The following is a 16,890-nucleotide window of genomic DNA, read 5'->3' on the forward strand; positions in this document are numbered from 1 at the left end:
ATGAGATCTTGTCATTTTCAACAACATGGATGGGCCTAGAGGGTATTAAGCTAAGTGAAATAAGTTAGAGAAAGACAAATACCGTGTGATTTCACTTACATGTGGAATCTAAAAAACAAAGCAAATGAACAAACAAAAATACAGAAACAGAATCATAAATACAGAGAAGAAACTGGTGGCTGCCAGAGGAGGGGGGAGGCATTGGGAGGATGGATGAACTATGTGAAGGGAATTAAGAGGTGCAAACTTCCAGTTATAAAATAAATAAGTCATGGAATAAAAAGTACAGCATAGGGAATATAGTCATAATATTGTAATTATGTTATATGGTGACAGATGGTAACTACACTTACTGTGATGAGCATAATGTATAGAACTGTGGAATCATTATGTTGTACACCTGAAACTAATGTAACATTTTATGCCAACTATACTTCAATAACAAAAACAAATAAAAATTAAAATGAAAGGAGAGAGAAAGGAAAAAAAGAGAACCAGAACAAAAGGAGTTAGTAAGAAACAAACCACTACATAAAGATCAGACCTTGGCCAAGAGTCAGACTGTCACCATAACCCTTCCATGGTCTGGAAAGCATCTGGGGTAAGAATGTGGCCCATCCTAGCTACAACAGATCAAGAACTCTTATATTCTTTGTCATCAACCCAAACATAAAACATCTGGGACCAAAAAGCAGTGAGAGGTTAGCAGGTTATATGAATCCTCTTCGAACTTCCTGTATCTTCTACTACATTCCAAAATGTTGACATTGGAGGTGCTTTTAATAGGACCAAACCTCGGGGGGTTAGGGAGGTGAGTGTGTACACAATTCCCGATGCTGGTATTAGATTGATGAGTGTTGTACCAGGACTTGATCTATGTCAGGCTGTTGTAGAAAGCTAGTTACCACAAAGCAGACCCACAATTCCAGAGACTCTTGTCCTTGCTTTTATGGTTTTATATGTAGTTCAGCTTCATGTGGAATAGTTCAAACCTGACGTTCAAGCAATATGTCTGACATTTTCTTAGGGACCCATCTGCTGGACTAAAGTTCACGTCCACAGGGTCGGACCTGTTCTTTACATTCCCTCAGTGAACCCTGACCCAGGATGACTCTCAGCAGAGTGACACCAAAATATAAACCATCTTTCCCTCTGTCGTCCAAAGGAGAAATTTTTTCCCACAGTTTTTTATTCTTGAGCTAGGTATTATTTTATTTCTGAAATGCCAATGAAAAAAATAAGTAGCACTTACCAGTTCCTCATGGTCTTTGCTTTTGCTTCGATTATAGGAATATGGAAACAGTATCTGCTGGGAGTATGAATGCATACTGATGTAAGCCTTAATATGGTTGATGTTTTTTCTCAAGAAATTAGCCATTGCCCTCACTTCTGGTTCTGATTCAGGGTACAGGCCACAGTAGGTTTCTGAGCATGAGAAACTTGATGCACCTTCCCCTGAAGTGAAATTGATAGAATGGGATTAGAGGGGATGCATATGCTATTGTAATTTGTGATTTCCCTGACAGTGCCTTTTCTGAATATCTATGGTGCAACATTTTTAGAGAAATGGATTAGATAGAACTCTGTAAAGAACATATTTATATTTCTTTTGAAGTAAATATTTTTTTAAAGATTTATTTATTTATTTATTTGAGAGAGTGAGAATGAGAGAGAGAGAGAGAGAGAGAGTACATGAGGTGGGGAGGGTCAGAGGGAGAAGCAGGCTCCCCGTTGAGCAGGGAGCCCCATGCGACTTGATCCCGGGACTCCAGGATAATGACGTGAGCCGAAGGCAGTCGCTTAACCAACTGAGCCACCCAGGCGCCCCTGAAGGAAATATTTTTATGCCCTCATAGCAAACACCCCAACAGTTGCTGCCTGGGGGCAGCCATCTTGTACCCTTTGTGAAAGGAAATCTCAGCGATGCCAGCCAGCCCTGCCTCCAAACTCGTGGCTATATGAGAGAAAAAAAACAAACCATTTTTTTAGAAACCTCATTTTCTTTAATCCTTTGTGAGTTTGGTTTTTCTGGTATTTGTAGTTTAAAAGTTACTAATCAATATAGCCCATAAAAGACAAGTCTCATTTGGGAATTCAGAATATCCAAGTCTGCCTTCAGTGCTACTTCTAACTTGCTAAATAAAGAAGTCTGGTAAACAGAATAAAATGGTGATATTGGGGGCCAGCATAATATTTATTCATACTTTTGAGAGATTATAGTATACATCACTTCAGATGGTAGTTTTCTTCCTTAATGCACCGAGGTGGAGCCCCAGGGAGCCATCTCTGACCCCAAACATTATTCCCTCCTGGAAACAGTTGATTAATCCTGAACTGGATCCTTAACTTGTGTTCTGTCAATCTGAATCCCTCCACTGATAACTTGAAATTGAGATGAAGATTCTGGTGTCAGTCTAGCTGCTCTCTAGAACAAAGAAGACAATACCAGTAACATCACCTGCTGACACGAACTCTAAGATTTACACGCAATATCTCACTTAATCCTCATGCAACCCCATGAAGGAAATACTGCTATTTCAGGAGATACAAAGTGAACATTCTTGGTAGTGATGGCCCTTTACAATAAGAGGCTAAGCGGCATAGGCATATTTTTAGTCATCCAATCACTTGATTCTAATCTTGGCGCTGCCATTTAATAGCTATATGGCCTTAGATAAAATGTTGTAAACCTATCTACACCTTGATTTTTTTATCTGCTAAGTGGGAAAGTTATATACTTAATGAGGATTCAATGAGCTAATGCATATGAAGTGCTTCGCATGGTGCCTTGTCTATACTAAGTGTTCAGTGACTACAGTTTCTCCCCTTTGTAGTCGTCGTCGTCATCATCATCATCATCATCGTCATCATCATCCGGACTGGAATAAAAAAAGAATCCAGTATGCCTCACAGTGATGAATGGGGAGAGGAAGGACTCACGGAGCCCACTGCAGTGCTGAGGGCCAGTTCCAGGCTATTTCTGAGGCTCAGCTGCATCCTTGTCCTCAGGTCGCATGGGCTACTCCATTAACCTTCCAGGGCTTGCCTGCCTTATTTAAGCTTGCTCTGCTTTCTTCCTTTTATTTGCAATAGAAACAACCTTAATGTTTGTGAAACATTCTTTTCCCTACAAGAAAATGTTGTGCTAAACATCCAAGGCTTTTCCAAGTACTTCATTTGTATTAATTTTTAACCAATAATGTGATCAGCTGAACCGTTTTCATAGTTCTGTCCCCTTTGATTACTCCTGCCCTTTTCCCCCTGATATATAGTTCTAGAGAACAGAGATTCTATGTTAGGAGTAGAGACAGGGGAGGACATGAAAGAAATGAAGGAGGAGGTGGTGCCCTCACGTGAATCCTCAGACCAGAGCTCTTCCATAGATACATGAAGCAAGTCACAGGATTTATTTTTCAATCATTAAAAAAAAAAAACCCAGGTGAACCTATTTTATTAATACACTTTATTTAACCCAATATGTACAAAGTACTACCATTTCAAATGGAATCAATATAAAAATTATTCATGACCTGTTTTATGTTACTTTTCTTAGGCCAAGTCTTTGAAATCTGGTGTGTATTTTACCCTCACTGCACATCTCAATTCATACAAGCCACATTTCAAGGGCTCAGCTGCCACTAGTTACTACTGTAATAGACACAGACAGTGCAGTCACAGAATTCTCCTTCTGTGACTGCCATTCTGGAGATTTCAAGTATTTTGGTAGGAAGACTCATGGAGAGTCAGGAAACTTGAGTCTGAGATCTGCTTTGCCATGAAACAGGCATGTTCATCTGGGCAAGCTACTTCATCTCTCTCAGCTGAAGGTGCTCTTTTTGTACCAAGAGACACCTGGTGTACCAGGTCCCTTCAAGCTCAAGCATTCTCTGATCTACAGGCCTAGTAGAGGAAAATTCGTAAGGGCAGAAAGTAGAGTAGAAACTACCAGGGGCTGCAGGAGAGGGGGGAATGAGAAGACGTTGCTTAATGGTCACAGAGTTTCTGTTTGGGATGATGAGAAGTTTTGGAAATGGATATTAGTGATGGTTTCCCAGACCGTGAATGTACTTAATGCCTCAATGTACTGAACTGTACACTTAAAAATGGTTAAAATGACAAATTTTGTGTTATATATATTTTAGTACCATAAAAATGATGAAAAGACACTATGGTCTCATAGGAAAAGAAATAAAGGATTTTCTACTGTACATCGGTTATAAACATTTTGTAGTTTAACTTAGCAGTTTAGAAAATAAGTGGATCTCTCTCAGGAAGTTTGAGACCAGACGTCCTCACAAAATGTTCCCTGTTATAGACTGAATTCTGCCCCTCCGCAAATTCATATGTTTAAGCCCTAACGCACAATGTACTAGGTTTGGAGATAGGGCCTTTAAGGAGGTCATTAAGGTTTAAGAAAGTCATAAAGGTGGGACCCCGATCTAATATGGCTGGTGTCCTTTTAAGAAGAGACACTGTGAGAACACAGTGAAAAGGTGACCATCCGCAAGCCAAGGAGAGAGGCCTCCGGACAAACCCACCCAGCTGACACCTTCATCTTGGACTTCCAGCCTTCAGCTCTGCAAGAAATAAATTTCCCTTGTTGAAGCCACTCAGCCTGTGGTATTTTGTTATGGCCGCCTGAGTGGTCTAAGGCAACCTCACCCCCATTCTCATCTCTAACACACACACACACACACACACACACACACACGTGCATATGCACACGCACACAATTTTAATACAGAGGAAGGGGAAAATGAACATGAAATAAACAGCCTTGATATGTCAATTCTTGTTAATAAGTAAGGTGCTCTTTTAGATTCTTAAAAAAGTATCATAAAGGCATGTTCTAGGTGCATGAACAAGGAGGAGATAAGATTTAATTCTTTCTCACTGGCCTGCTTACATAGTACTAAAGAGATACTGGGGCACTGGACAAAAAAAAGAATTCTTGCAATTAGTTTTTGTTTTATTTGGCACTCTCTTTTGTCTGTATGCTTGCTGCTTCTGTTTCTGTTTTTAACTCTTGTGACAGGTAATAACATAGTGCCATGCCTCAGAGGGACTACCATATGTCTTGAGGGCAATAACAGGATATATTTGCCATCTTGATTATTCAAAATGGGTAGTACTGACTTCACCATAAAAAAATATTAAGTAAGACAGAGCACCAAAAGAGCATGAAGATAAAATAAGAAATTCCAATTGGGAACTTATAATAGAGGGGTGATTCTCTGAGAAGAATTGCGATAACTTTGGAGTCAGTCAGCCTGGCTTTATATCCTAGCTCTGCCTCTTCCTAGGTCTGTGCTCTTAAGCATGGGACTGACCTTCTAAGGCTGGAATTCTCCATCCAGGATACATAGATAATGAAACCTAGGGGGAGACATATGTAAACAGCTCAGCACTTAGTAACCATCAGCTCTATTCAGACCTATTTCATATTTGTTGCTTCTTCTCTGACTTCCTGCCCAGTTATCGCTGCTGTGGCAGTCTTTGGGCTTCAATGGGCACTCTTATTGGACAATCTTAAGAATGGCTCTCACGGAGAAACCACTAAGTAATTCCCTTAATCACAAAAGGAGTGAGCCCAAGGCAGGATTAACTGCCCTTTCCTCTGCTTGCTTATTACATCTGCAGCTCTCTTAGAACAATTCATTCATTCCTTTATGCATTTAAGTAATTTCTGGCAATGCTGCATGTGCCAGGCATTGCACTAGGTAATGGATAATGGTCCCTTCCCTCACGGAGTTTCCAACCTAGAGAAGGAAGGAATTAAGGAAATAAGGTAAGTACTCTCTTGTGAAGTTTTCATGTGGATTCTGAGATAATGATGAAATGTTCAAAATCACAAAACTTCCCTTCTTTTTTTTAAAAAGGGAATAGGTACAATCATGTATATAGCATTGTGTAAGGCAAAGGGTGGTTAGAAGCGGGGTTTTGTGGCTTCAGTCACTTTCAATATCTTCTAGTCCCCACAGAGCCACATGTACCCACTTCCAAAAATGAAGATGATTCAAGATCATTATTAGGTTTAGTTTTGTTTTGTAGCTCTTTCTTAAATGTAGTAACTATGAGATACAATGGGGGAAAGGCAAACCACCACCTACCTCCCTGAGAGCAGACAATATTCTTGAATGCCTAAATCAATATTCACTGAGTACTTTAACTCATTCAGAACAATGAATAAGCTCCCATTATGCTAGACATAAGTTTATGACATTCATGAAAGAAAAATTCCTGTTAGGTAAATAGTGAAAACCAAAGAAAATGTTTTTGAATGCTGTCGAAGTGAATATTTTCTTATGCAATTAAAAAGGAGAGGTACCCACCCCCAATCCTACTTTGAAACCCTACTGATGAATGTTATTTGTTCATTGAAGTAGGACTTTTAACAGTCACTTCCTTACTATTCTAGAAAAGTAGAATTTTAGAATTTTGAAACTAGAAGGACCTTAAGGAACTGGTCCAATTTCCTTTTTTTTTTTTTTTTAAAGATGAAATCGTAGGGCAGAGAGGTTAAGGTGAGCTGTGCACATGCACAGCATCACATTTATCTAAAACGTTTATTAAATTATATCCTGATTCAGATAGGCCTCCCCTCTAATTACTTTGAATTATGAGCCTTTCTTTATGAATATCCCTTTTTAAATGAATAAACATTGCTAGAAATGAAGCGAATAACCTACCACACCAGTGTTTGGAAGCAAAGTTCCTGTTGAGGTCTGTTCCGATGCAACGATTATTTTCATGCAAGGACCGGTTCTTTCTCCACATTCGATTCTAAATAAACAAAATACTGATAACCAGGATGGCCATGTTCCTAGTTCAAGCAGAGACACGACTTCTAAAGCCTAAGTGGGCAGGGTTGTGTGTCTCTCCCGAAAACCCATCACTCCACCTGTCATGATTTTTTTTCTTTTAAAGACTTTATTTATGTGACTGAGAGAGACAGCGAGAGAGGGAACACAAGCAGGGGGAGTCGGAGAGGGAGAAGCAGGCCTCCCGCTGAGCAGGGAGCCCAATACTGGACTGGTTCTCAGGGTCCTGCTGGGATCATGACCTGAGCCGAAGGCAGACGCTTAAAGACTGAGCCACCCAGGCGCCCCCAGCTGTCACGATCTTCACAGCATTCCTTTCTCACAGCCCTTGTCTCCATCCAGGTCTCAATTACATTCCCTCAAAACTATTTCAGTCTGAACCGAATGAAATGGTAATATTTGATCAGTTTTGACCTATACCAACAGAAATTTCATTTGGTTTTGCTAGGCTGCTTATTGGTTTTCTTTAATCTTATTTGCTCTAATTTTAATTTCTTCTGAGAAAAGTAAAATAACTTTGTGTTTCAACAAAAATTAAAACTATGAGTCATGAGTTTCAATGTTCCCTTTAGACTGAATTCAACTCTCTCATTTAAAAGCTTCAAGAGGTAGAGCTGTGAAGACACCTGTAGCCTGATGGTTCCTTTGATCGCACTGATTCAATCCTCATTTGTAAACATAAAGCAAATTCCCCCATTGGATTCTTGGGGCAAACTGAGAAATTTGACCATGTAAACAGTTGCACAAACATCGTTTCAATCCTGGGGTTGGGATGACGTGGTACCCTTCTCCCTGCTCTCACCAACCCTCTGGAAAGCTTCCCAGTCTGCTTCCAACCCCTGGCCTGTGGTCTGGTAGCAAGAATTGCCCTGGAGAAATTAGGTTCTCAAACTGCAGGGACAAATTGGCAGTGTTAAGATACAAAGGACAGTGGGGGAGTAGCAATATCTAAAGTGTGGCTGAATTCTACCATGATTCAGTGAAAGAATAAATTTATTGTAATACCAATCTGTGAATGTGATTGATTATTTATTTATTTATTTATTTATTTGAGAGGGAGAGGGAGAGAGAGAGAGAATCTCAAGCAGATTCCCCACTGAGCATGGAGCTGGATATGGGGCTTGATCTCAGGACCCTGAGATCATGACCTGAGCCGAGATCATGACTTGAGCCGAAATCAAGAGTCCAAGACTGAACCGACTGAACCAACCAGGTGCCCCAATATGATCATTTACTGAACCCAAATTTATGTTAGGAACTATGCTAGGGATTTCTCATTTATTTAGTTCAGGATTTGCCCACTCCTCCCTACAAACTTATATTCACAGTATTCCTTTCACTTGGGATGACTTTTTCAGCCAATCCTCTTCACCATTCCCATTTCTTTTGCAAAAATTACCTCCTGCATAAAACAACTTCTCTTTAATCCTGTATGTTTCCAATCAGTCTGATTATTCTCCTCGGTATTTACATGTGCTGCTCAAGGAGGCTTTTCTGAACTTATATATGCTCAATTATGTTTTATGTGCTCCTCATTACATTAGAAAGGACAGCACTTATATTGCTTGAGTAATTTTCCTGAATCATGATGTTGATGGGCTAGAAATAACCATTGATAATGGTTTCCAGTATAGATTAGATTGACCAGGAAACTTACTCATATGTAGATGCTCATCACTAAATTAAAGGGTCCTAAGGCTTAAAATCACATATCAGTTAGAATGCGATTCTACCAGAATGCAAGTGCCGTTAGGATGCTTTTCTAAATCTTGCAATTTATGATTTTATAAATCAAAATGCTATGCAAAGGATTCCTAGTAAGAATGGATGGATCCAGGCATTGTGTATTGATGGCAGCTAACATCACAAAGGAAATACAATCAGACATTATGCAGAATACAGAATCACAATGAAGTAGTCCTGCCCAAAACAGTCAAACCTGAATCTGGTTTATCCTCTACAATCCAAATTTCAAGTTTTAAGAAAGCAGAGGACAGAGGAACGTAAAATTGCAACATGGCAATGCAATGAGCAAATTCAGACAATGGGAAACCTTTTCTTCAATGAATAAATTGCAAAGAAAAAACTGAGAGAGAGAGAAAGAGAGGGATGGCAGGAGAATCTATGGATTGAAATAGAATTAAAAGCTATCTAAACCAATCATAATATATTGGCTTTAATTGGATCCTGAATCAAAGAAAAAACTTTTTTAAGTTATGTAGCAATTACAAATTTAAATATCAAATGGACATTTTATGATATTAAGTATCGTTAATTCTTAGGTACAGTTGTACCATGTTTTTTTTTTTAAAGATCTCTTTCAGAGATGCGTCCTGAAATATTTATTGATGAAATGATATGGTGTCTGAGATTTGCTTCAAAATAATATAATAAGATAGAATTGGTTTGGAGATATACGTGAGAAAACATTGGCCATGAGTTGATTATTTTATTTTTTTAAAGTTATTTATTTATTTATTTATTTATTTGAGAGAGAGAGAGAGCAAACACAGGGGGAGGAGCAGAGGGAGAGTCTTAAGCAGACTCCATGCTGAGTGCAGAGCCTGATACTTGGCTCGATCTCATGACCCTGAGATCAGAACCTGAGCCAAAACCAAGAGCCAACCCCTTAACCAACTGCACCATCCAGGTGCCCCTGGCCATGAACTAATTACTGATGAAGTTGTGTGATGGGCACAAAGGAGTTTACTGTGCAAGGATTTCCATTCATATGTTTGAGCTTTTCCATAATAAGAATTTAATTATATGTATACATAATATAATAAAATTAAATTAAAAAATAATTATATGTATATTTAAACCAAACCACTGTGCCAAGATCCACGATTCTGTGAATGATTCAGCCTGTGCATCCTGTATCCCCAAATAGGGTATGCTTTGTTTTCTTTGCCTTCACCTACCTTTTTCCATGTAAAGTCATAACCATCCACATTAACTACTGGCATCACATAGAAATCCACGTGCATCAGAAGATCAGTGTATGGCGTTTCTTTCCCATATGATTGAGTTACCTACAAATTAAACCAAGTATGTTTAATAATATCTCTTTTAAGTCCTTCTAAATTTAGTCTGTTTCTTTTATGTGTTTTATTTTTTTAAGAAGTCATTTGGAATGTTTAGATTTGTGTATTTAACTTTCAGGAAGAATATTAATTCCTTGAAAAGTCTGAACTGAGGGCACTATCCTGTCAAATGGTGGTAAATGCCTTGGACATGGGACAAATGGTCTTCTTATTTAATGAAGGCAGAAAATAGAACCATATATTTTCTAAAATTTTCTTCAAGAAACAAAAAAATTCTTTACTAAAGCAATACAGCTCACATCAGAGATTTAAAGAAACAAAACCTAGATACAATTCCACTCCTTTTTCAATAATCATATCGATCAGAGTTTAAACTAACCTTGTCTTATGCCCAGATACGACTAGGTAGTTTCTACATTGTCCTTATTACCCAGGGAACTAAATTTTTAATTTTAATTCTTTCAACAAATCTATGAAACATACATTCCAACCCTAAACTCATCCCTTCTGTTTGAAGTCCTGCTTTTTGGATAAGAAATTCCAGAGCTAATGTGGATCATCTGTCAGAGCCCAACAAGAATTTTTTGTGGAGCCCAATGCGGGGCTTGAACTCACAACCTTGAGATCAAGACCTGAGCTGATATCAAGAGTCAGACACTTAACTGACTGAGTCACCCAGGCGCCCCTCTTTTCTTTAACAGCTTTATTAAGATACAATTAACATAAAAAGAAATTCGCCATTTTGAAATGTATAACTCAGTGATTTTTTCTTTAGTATTTTTACAGAGCTGTGCAACCATCACCACTCTCTGACTTCAAAACATCTTCATCAGCCCTCCCCCCACCAAAAAATCCTTACCCATTAGGAGTTATGCCCCTTCTACCTATCTCCACACTCACCCCTGACAATCACCAATCAACTTTCTGTCTCTGTAGATTTACCCATTCTAGATATTTCATTTAAATGAAATAATAAAATACATGGCCTTTTATATCTGGCTTCTATCACTTAGCATAATGTTTGCAAGATTCATCCATTTTGTAGCATGAGTCAGTACTTCATTCCTCTCCATTGCTGAATGATATTCAATTATAAGGATATACCACATTATTCTGTCTACTCATAGATTGATAGGCATACTTTTTGACTATTATGAATAATGATGCCATGAACATTTGTAAACAAATGTGTCTACTTTCCTTGGGTGTATACCTGGTAGTGGAATTGCTGAATCATATGGTAATTCTATGCTTAACCTTTCAAGGAATTGCCAAACTGTAAAATCATGGCTGAATTATTTTACAATCCCAACAGCAATGGATAAGGGTTCCAATTTTTTCACATCTTTACCAACACTTGTTATTACCTTTTTAAATTTTAGCCACCCTAGTAGGTCTGAAGTGGTATCTCATTGTGGTTTTGATTTGCAAATATTTCCCTAATGACTGATGATACTGAACATCTTTTCATGTGCTTATTGGTCATTTGTATGTCTTCTCTGGAGACTTGTCTTTTCAGATATTTTGCCCAATTCAAAATTGGATTTTCATTTTATTGTTTATTTGTAAAAGATCTTTATATATTTTGGATGAAAATCCCTTATCATATAAATTTCCCCCCACTCTGTGGGTTGTCTTTTCGCTTTCCTGATGACATCTTTGAAAAGCACTAAGATTGTTAATTTTGGTAAAGCTCTATTTATCTCTTTTTTCTTTTGTTGCTTATGCTTTTGGTGTCATATCTAACAAATAATTACCTAATCTAAAGTCACAAAGATTTACTACTTCTAAGTTTTCTTCTGAGAATTTTATAATTTTAGCTTTTAAATTTAGGCCTCGGACCCATTTTGAGTTAGTATTTGTACATGGTATGAGGTAGGGGTCCAAGTTCATTCTTTTGCATGTGGATATCTAGTTATTTCAGCAAAAGATGTCTTTCTTGATCCTTCACAAGGACACCATCTGGACTACTGGTGGGCTTGTTTGGGTGCATCTAAAGAAGATGAGGGCCCAGAATAAGTGGGAATTGGTGATCTGAAGAGAAATAACAAGATGAAACCAGGACCTCAGTGCAGAGGCTTAGGAAAAGGAAAGACAGGGTAAATTGTGCATTAAGGGGACTTCTCAATGCCTATCTATAAGAGGAGACATGGACCCAAATGGGAGGGTGACCTGAATGGATCAGCTAGGTAATTTTATAGCATCCTCAGGACTTTGGGTATTTTCCTGATTGGCTAAGGGTAAGATTGGGTACTTGGTAATTGGGCAAACCTGTGTTCTTTTCCAGGCATTGTGCTGATCAAGGGCAGAGATACATAGAAATAGAGAAATGTAAGACATGTCCTCAATTAACTTTGTGAATAATGTTATTACTCATTAAGACATTTTCAGATTTGATATTTATCCAGTAATTTGTATTTCAAAAGCATACAATCTAGATATATAATCATATCATTGAAGAAATACAGCCTCTAAAATTCTATAAGCCTTATAATTCTGACTTGGTATATATCACCTGTGTTTTAAATACATGATTTTTTTTAAATAACATTTTCAACCAAACTTGAACATGCTTATGAATCTAATAATTCTTTACCCATTAATTTGTGATTTGTGTATCATGGGGCTCTCCAAGCATGTGTTATCCACTGAGTTTTCATGGTAGTTTGCAAATATGTTTACAGTCATGGTTTTATATCACTCTTAACCAGGTAGGTAGCTGAAGAAATTATGCCTGACACACAAATGACAACAAATAAATATTTGTTGAAAGAATGATTTACCAACAAGTAACATAGTTGAAATCGCTGTCGTAGTAATAAAAACAAGAGAAGAAAGATGAGAATAGAGGGAGGACTGCACAAGAGTGAGAAATTAGGGGGCGGGAAATAATGGTTTGTCGGATTCCTAGCAGCTCAGTCTGTGGCAGGTTACTCACCAGTCTTTTCCTGGGGTACGCCAAAGCTTTGTCTTTGGCCCTAAACAATAACAACAATAACTACCAACAAATTAACCAGCAGCCATTTGACAGAATAAATTAATACAAAAAGGCATATAAGATGCTATGAATGGAAGATTTTAAAATAAACCATTATTCCCGCTACCACTAGAAATACAGCAAAGAGCGTAAGTCCCAGTTTTTCTACAATGGCAATAAAGCATTTAGCACAATGGTAGGTACTCTCTGGACCCCAGAGTTGTATTTGAGCCTAATCTGAGCATTAATTTAAATTTTAAATATAACGAGAGGATGTTGAATGCTGGTTCTATGAACCAAATAATATCCTGAGTTACAGTAACAACAACAAAAACTGACTTTAGAGATGGTCTTTGTCCCTAACAAGCTGACAAAAGTGTCAAGTTGGAAAGGAAAGAACAGCAATTCAACGTTACAAGTATGATAATAAAATCAGGATATACAAGGTGGCTTAGAAGAAGGACAGTTAATTCTGTGGGGTGTTTGGGGTTAGAACTCCTGAAGAGCACATCACGGGGACAAGACATTCAGGATATGGGTGAATGGGTGATGAACAGGTGTGAGGAATGACAGAAGTAGAAAGAGAGGAAATTAAGTGGTCAGACTGTTAAGTGGCTTCTCCTATCATTCCTGGTTACTCTCCTTGGCCATATTCTGGATCTAAAGGTCAGGGAGAAAATTATTTTTGAGATCCAGAGGACGGCCATGGGGGAAAGATACTAAAATAGAGTTGAGGTTAGGTTTGGTGATGTAGAATTCAAGTTGCTGAGATGATTCTTTGGATGGACCTCCCTCACATATGGAAATTGAATTCACTCAGAATAAGGGCAAGAATTGGAGAGGAATAAAGAACCATGAGCCAGGTTCCAGGGAATTATCCAGAGATCATTAGATGACAGTAAAAAGAAAAGACAAGGATGGTTCAACCAGATCAGATCAGGAATTTGGAGGAAAGGGCAACAGCAGTACAGGTTTCCCGCGCTATCCGAAAGCAGAGCATGCCTATGAAACATTTCCATAAGCCAAAACGGTATAAAGTCAAAAGTATCCCCACTTTGCAAACACTTTTACATTAGTACCTGTTTTTGCTAACTGAAAGAAATCTGAAAGACTTTTTTTTCTTTAACGAAGAAAACCATTCCCATCAAATGTAGGTCTTTCATAAAAGTGAAGTGGCATCATGCCAACTTTTGGAAAGTAGGGATTACCTGTATTAGGACAGGAGAACATTGATCTACTACTCGGGTCCCTCAGCATATGGAGACATGGAAGAGCAGCCCCTCTCCTTGATGGAGCTTCTATGAAGCAGTGTTCTTCACAAGTCACGTGTCAGCTAAGGTGAGGGGCAGCAGAAGGAATTCTGTGGAGGACCTGAGGTTGCAGGGTACCAACTTTGTGTGCAGCTACATGAGAGTTCTCCGGGTCAGAGGTTCAGAAGGAGGTTGGCACTGAGAAAATCCAGTTGGCAGACAAAGTACTGAGCTAGGTGTGATGCCCAACACATGTTCCTTGGGCTCCAGTGATGTGCCAGACCCTGTGCTGAGTTTGGTCCTAGTGATGCAGTCATGCGCAAGCTAGGCTCAGCCCCTGCCTTTGCACTAGTAGAAGGGACCTACATTTGGCCTCTGCCAGATGAATGAGAAGCATAGAAAGAAATGACTGGCCTCAGGGTCCCCAAAGTGTAGAGCAATGCACTTCCTTAAGCTGAGACTGCACCATATTGAGTTGGAGAAGACAGTGAGAATTGTGAGACAGAAATACGTGTGTATATATGTTGGTCTCTACCCCACATCCCCTCTGGTTCCTGGCACAGACCTTGTAATTTCCTAAATGATAAGAGCAATAAGGGCATCTTTTGGTCTAGTATTTGGTCTTTGACCTAGGTTCCTGACACAGGACTTTTAAATCCCTTGGAATTTCCTGGGTGATTGCTGTGTCTTTTGTTCTCTCAGGTGACTCTTGGTGGGCTCCTGGAAGAATGCTGCTCAACAGAAAGACCAAGCCAGGAACTTGGAACTCAGCCCCAACCCGATCCTCCAGGAAGGGGAGAGGGGTTAGAAATTGAGTTAATGATCCATCATGCCTACATGATGAAGCCGCTTTAAAAATCCCAAAGGTATGGGGTTCAGGGAGCTTCTGGGTTAGTGAACATGTGGAGGTGCTGGGAGAGTGGCTCATCTGAAGAGGGTGGGGGAGCTCCACGCCTTTCCCCACATACCTTGCCTTAGGCATCTCTTCCACTTGAATGTTCATCTATATCATTTATCATATCCTTTTCATAATAAACTGGTAAACAGTAAGTGAACCGTTTCTCTGAGTTCTGTGAGCTGCTCTAGCAAATTAATCAAACCTAAGGAGGAGGTCATGGGAACATTTGATTTGTAGCTGATTAGTCAGAAGCACAGCTAACAGCCTGGACTTTCAACGGGCATCTGAAGTGTGAGGGGGGCAGTCTTGTGGGACTGAGCCCTCACCCAGCGGGATCTGACTCAATCTCCATGTGGATAGTGTCAGAATTGAGTTAAATTGTAGGACACACAACAGGTGTCACAGAATTGCGTGGTGTGGGGAAAGTGCCCAGGTATCTGGTGTCAGAAGTGTTGTGTGTGTTGTTGTGCAAGAGGAAAGGAGAAACACAGGGATGGTGTAGGTTTTCTTTACAGAGACTTAAAAGCTAAGACTTCAATTCATCTTTGGGTTCCTTACTTTTTAAGTATAAAATCTACCCACATAAATTTTTAAAGCTAAATCTTTTATTTTTCCTTCTACAGTTGTGTGAATCATTATGAAAGATGATCTAAATTAGTTGTAGGCAGGCAAGGCTAGAGCTCCTGAAATGTCCATTAAAAAGAGTTTATTGACCGTGTTGCTTTGGGTTACAAAAATCAGACTCAAGTTGTTGGGGCAAAATACTTGACAGTAAGGTTTTTGAGCGGTATCTTGTTTCCTTTGGTATCTCCAGAGTCTGGAAACTCATAGGCAATTTATAAATATTTGTAGAATAAAGAATTTAATCTTGCAAAGATTCAGCAAGGGGGCAGGGTAGAGGCAAGCATGTGTAATAGGAGAGAAGAGGTGTCAGTTTGAGAAGGATGGCAAGTAAGGACAACTTCACCAATAGGAATTAGAGTCAATATGAATTAGAGTTTCTTTCTGGCCCTTTCCAGGTTCAGTGTTGGAATGAAAAAGAAGTGTTCTTTCTTGCTTGCTTTGCACCTTTCTTTCTCCACTAACTGGTACTCCCTTCATTACCTAAAATGAATAAAACTAGCCAACTTCAGGAAGGATCCTTAAATGGCTGGGCTGTGTTAAGGATCTAGTCAGTTGAGAACTATCCTCATTTGGTCAAGGTAGTACCGATGGTGGCTGGAAACTTTGCAGAAGGCTCAGGGATGCTGCAGCTCCCGTCAGGGGGAAGAGCACATGGCAAGGCAGGAGAAGTTAGGTAGAAATGTTGTATTTGACAAGACCCAGCAAAGGCAAAAAATGTTTTTATCTTTGATGTACTTCATTTGTTAATCTACGTGATCAGATCTATCTAAGCGACTATCTTTTAATTTTTAAAAACAAATCTATTTTGTATAGTTGTATACCTGTGAATAGAGGGAAAAGAAGCATCAGCAAGAAGGACACATATTTTAAGTTATTCTTCCAGTGGTAAAGGCTCTTTGTATAAATCAATAGAGAGAACATTTATGCCCATTTTATAGGAACTGAAGCATAATTCTTATGCTTTCATTTATGATAGAGGTTTATAGTCATTATAATTTTGATTTTTATGCCATACTCCTTGTCTTATATATGGATATATGGATTTTTTTGCTGCCAAGGCCTTCTTCAGGGACAAAATCCCCCATTATGACATATAAGAAAATATGATCTGCTCTGTAATGTTATACTTCATGTTCAATTTCCATGGGCAGACCATGGCCCTTAGTAAACACATTACAATTGTAAAATATTTCTTGATTATTTTCCAGTGTTTAGCCTTAGCCAGAAATGTAGGAAGGAAAAGGTGGACAATCTTTAGGGTGATTTAAATGCTTGA

The 16,890-nt window shown here is 38.8% G+C and overlaps 1 protein-coding gene across 1 annotated transcript in view; it reads right to left on the minus strand.

Moving 5' to 3' along the window:
* Positions 1-16,890, minus strand: part of CPB2 (carboxypeptidase B2) — a 49,165-nt gene that overhangs the window by 7,335 nt on the left and 24,940 nt on the right. The window contains exons 7-9 of the mRNA XM_025874868.2: positions 9,743-9,853; positions 6,690-6,783; positions 1,253-1,455 (exon numbers count right to left, since the gene is read on the minus strand). Of these exons, the coding sequence (XP_025730653.1) occupies positions 1,253-1,455; positions 6,690-6,783; positions 9,743-9,853 (408 nt within the window). The remainder of the gene's footprint in view (positions 1-1,252; positions 1,456-6,689; positions 6,784-9,742; positions 9,854-16,890) is intronic.

This window comes from Callorhinus ursinus, unplaced genomic scaffold (assembly GCF_003265705.2).
Source record: "Callorhinus ursinus isolate GAN/ISIS: 27379988/994484 unplaced genomic scaffold, GSC_fseal_2.0 scaffold7, whole genome shotgun sequence".
Classification (NCBI taxonomy): Eukaryota; Metazoa; Chordata; class Mammalia; order Carnivora; family Otariidae; genus Callorhinus; species Callorhinus ursinus.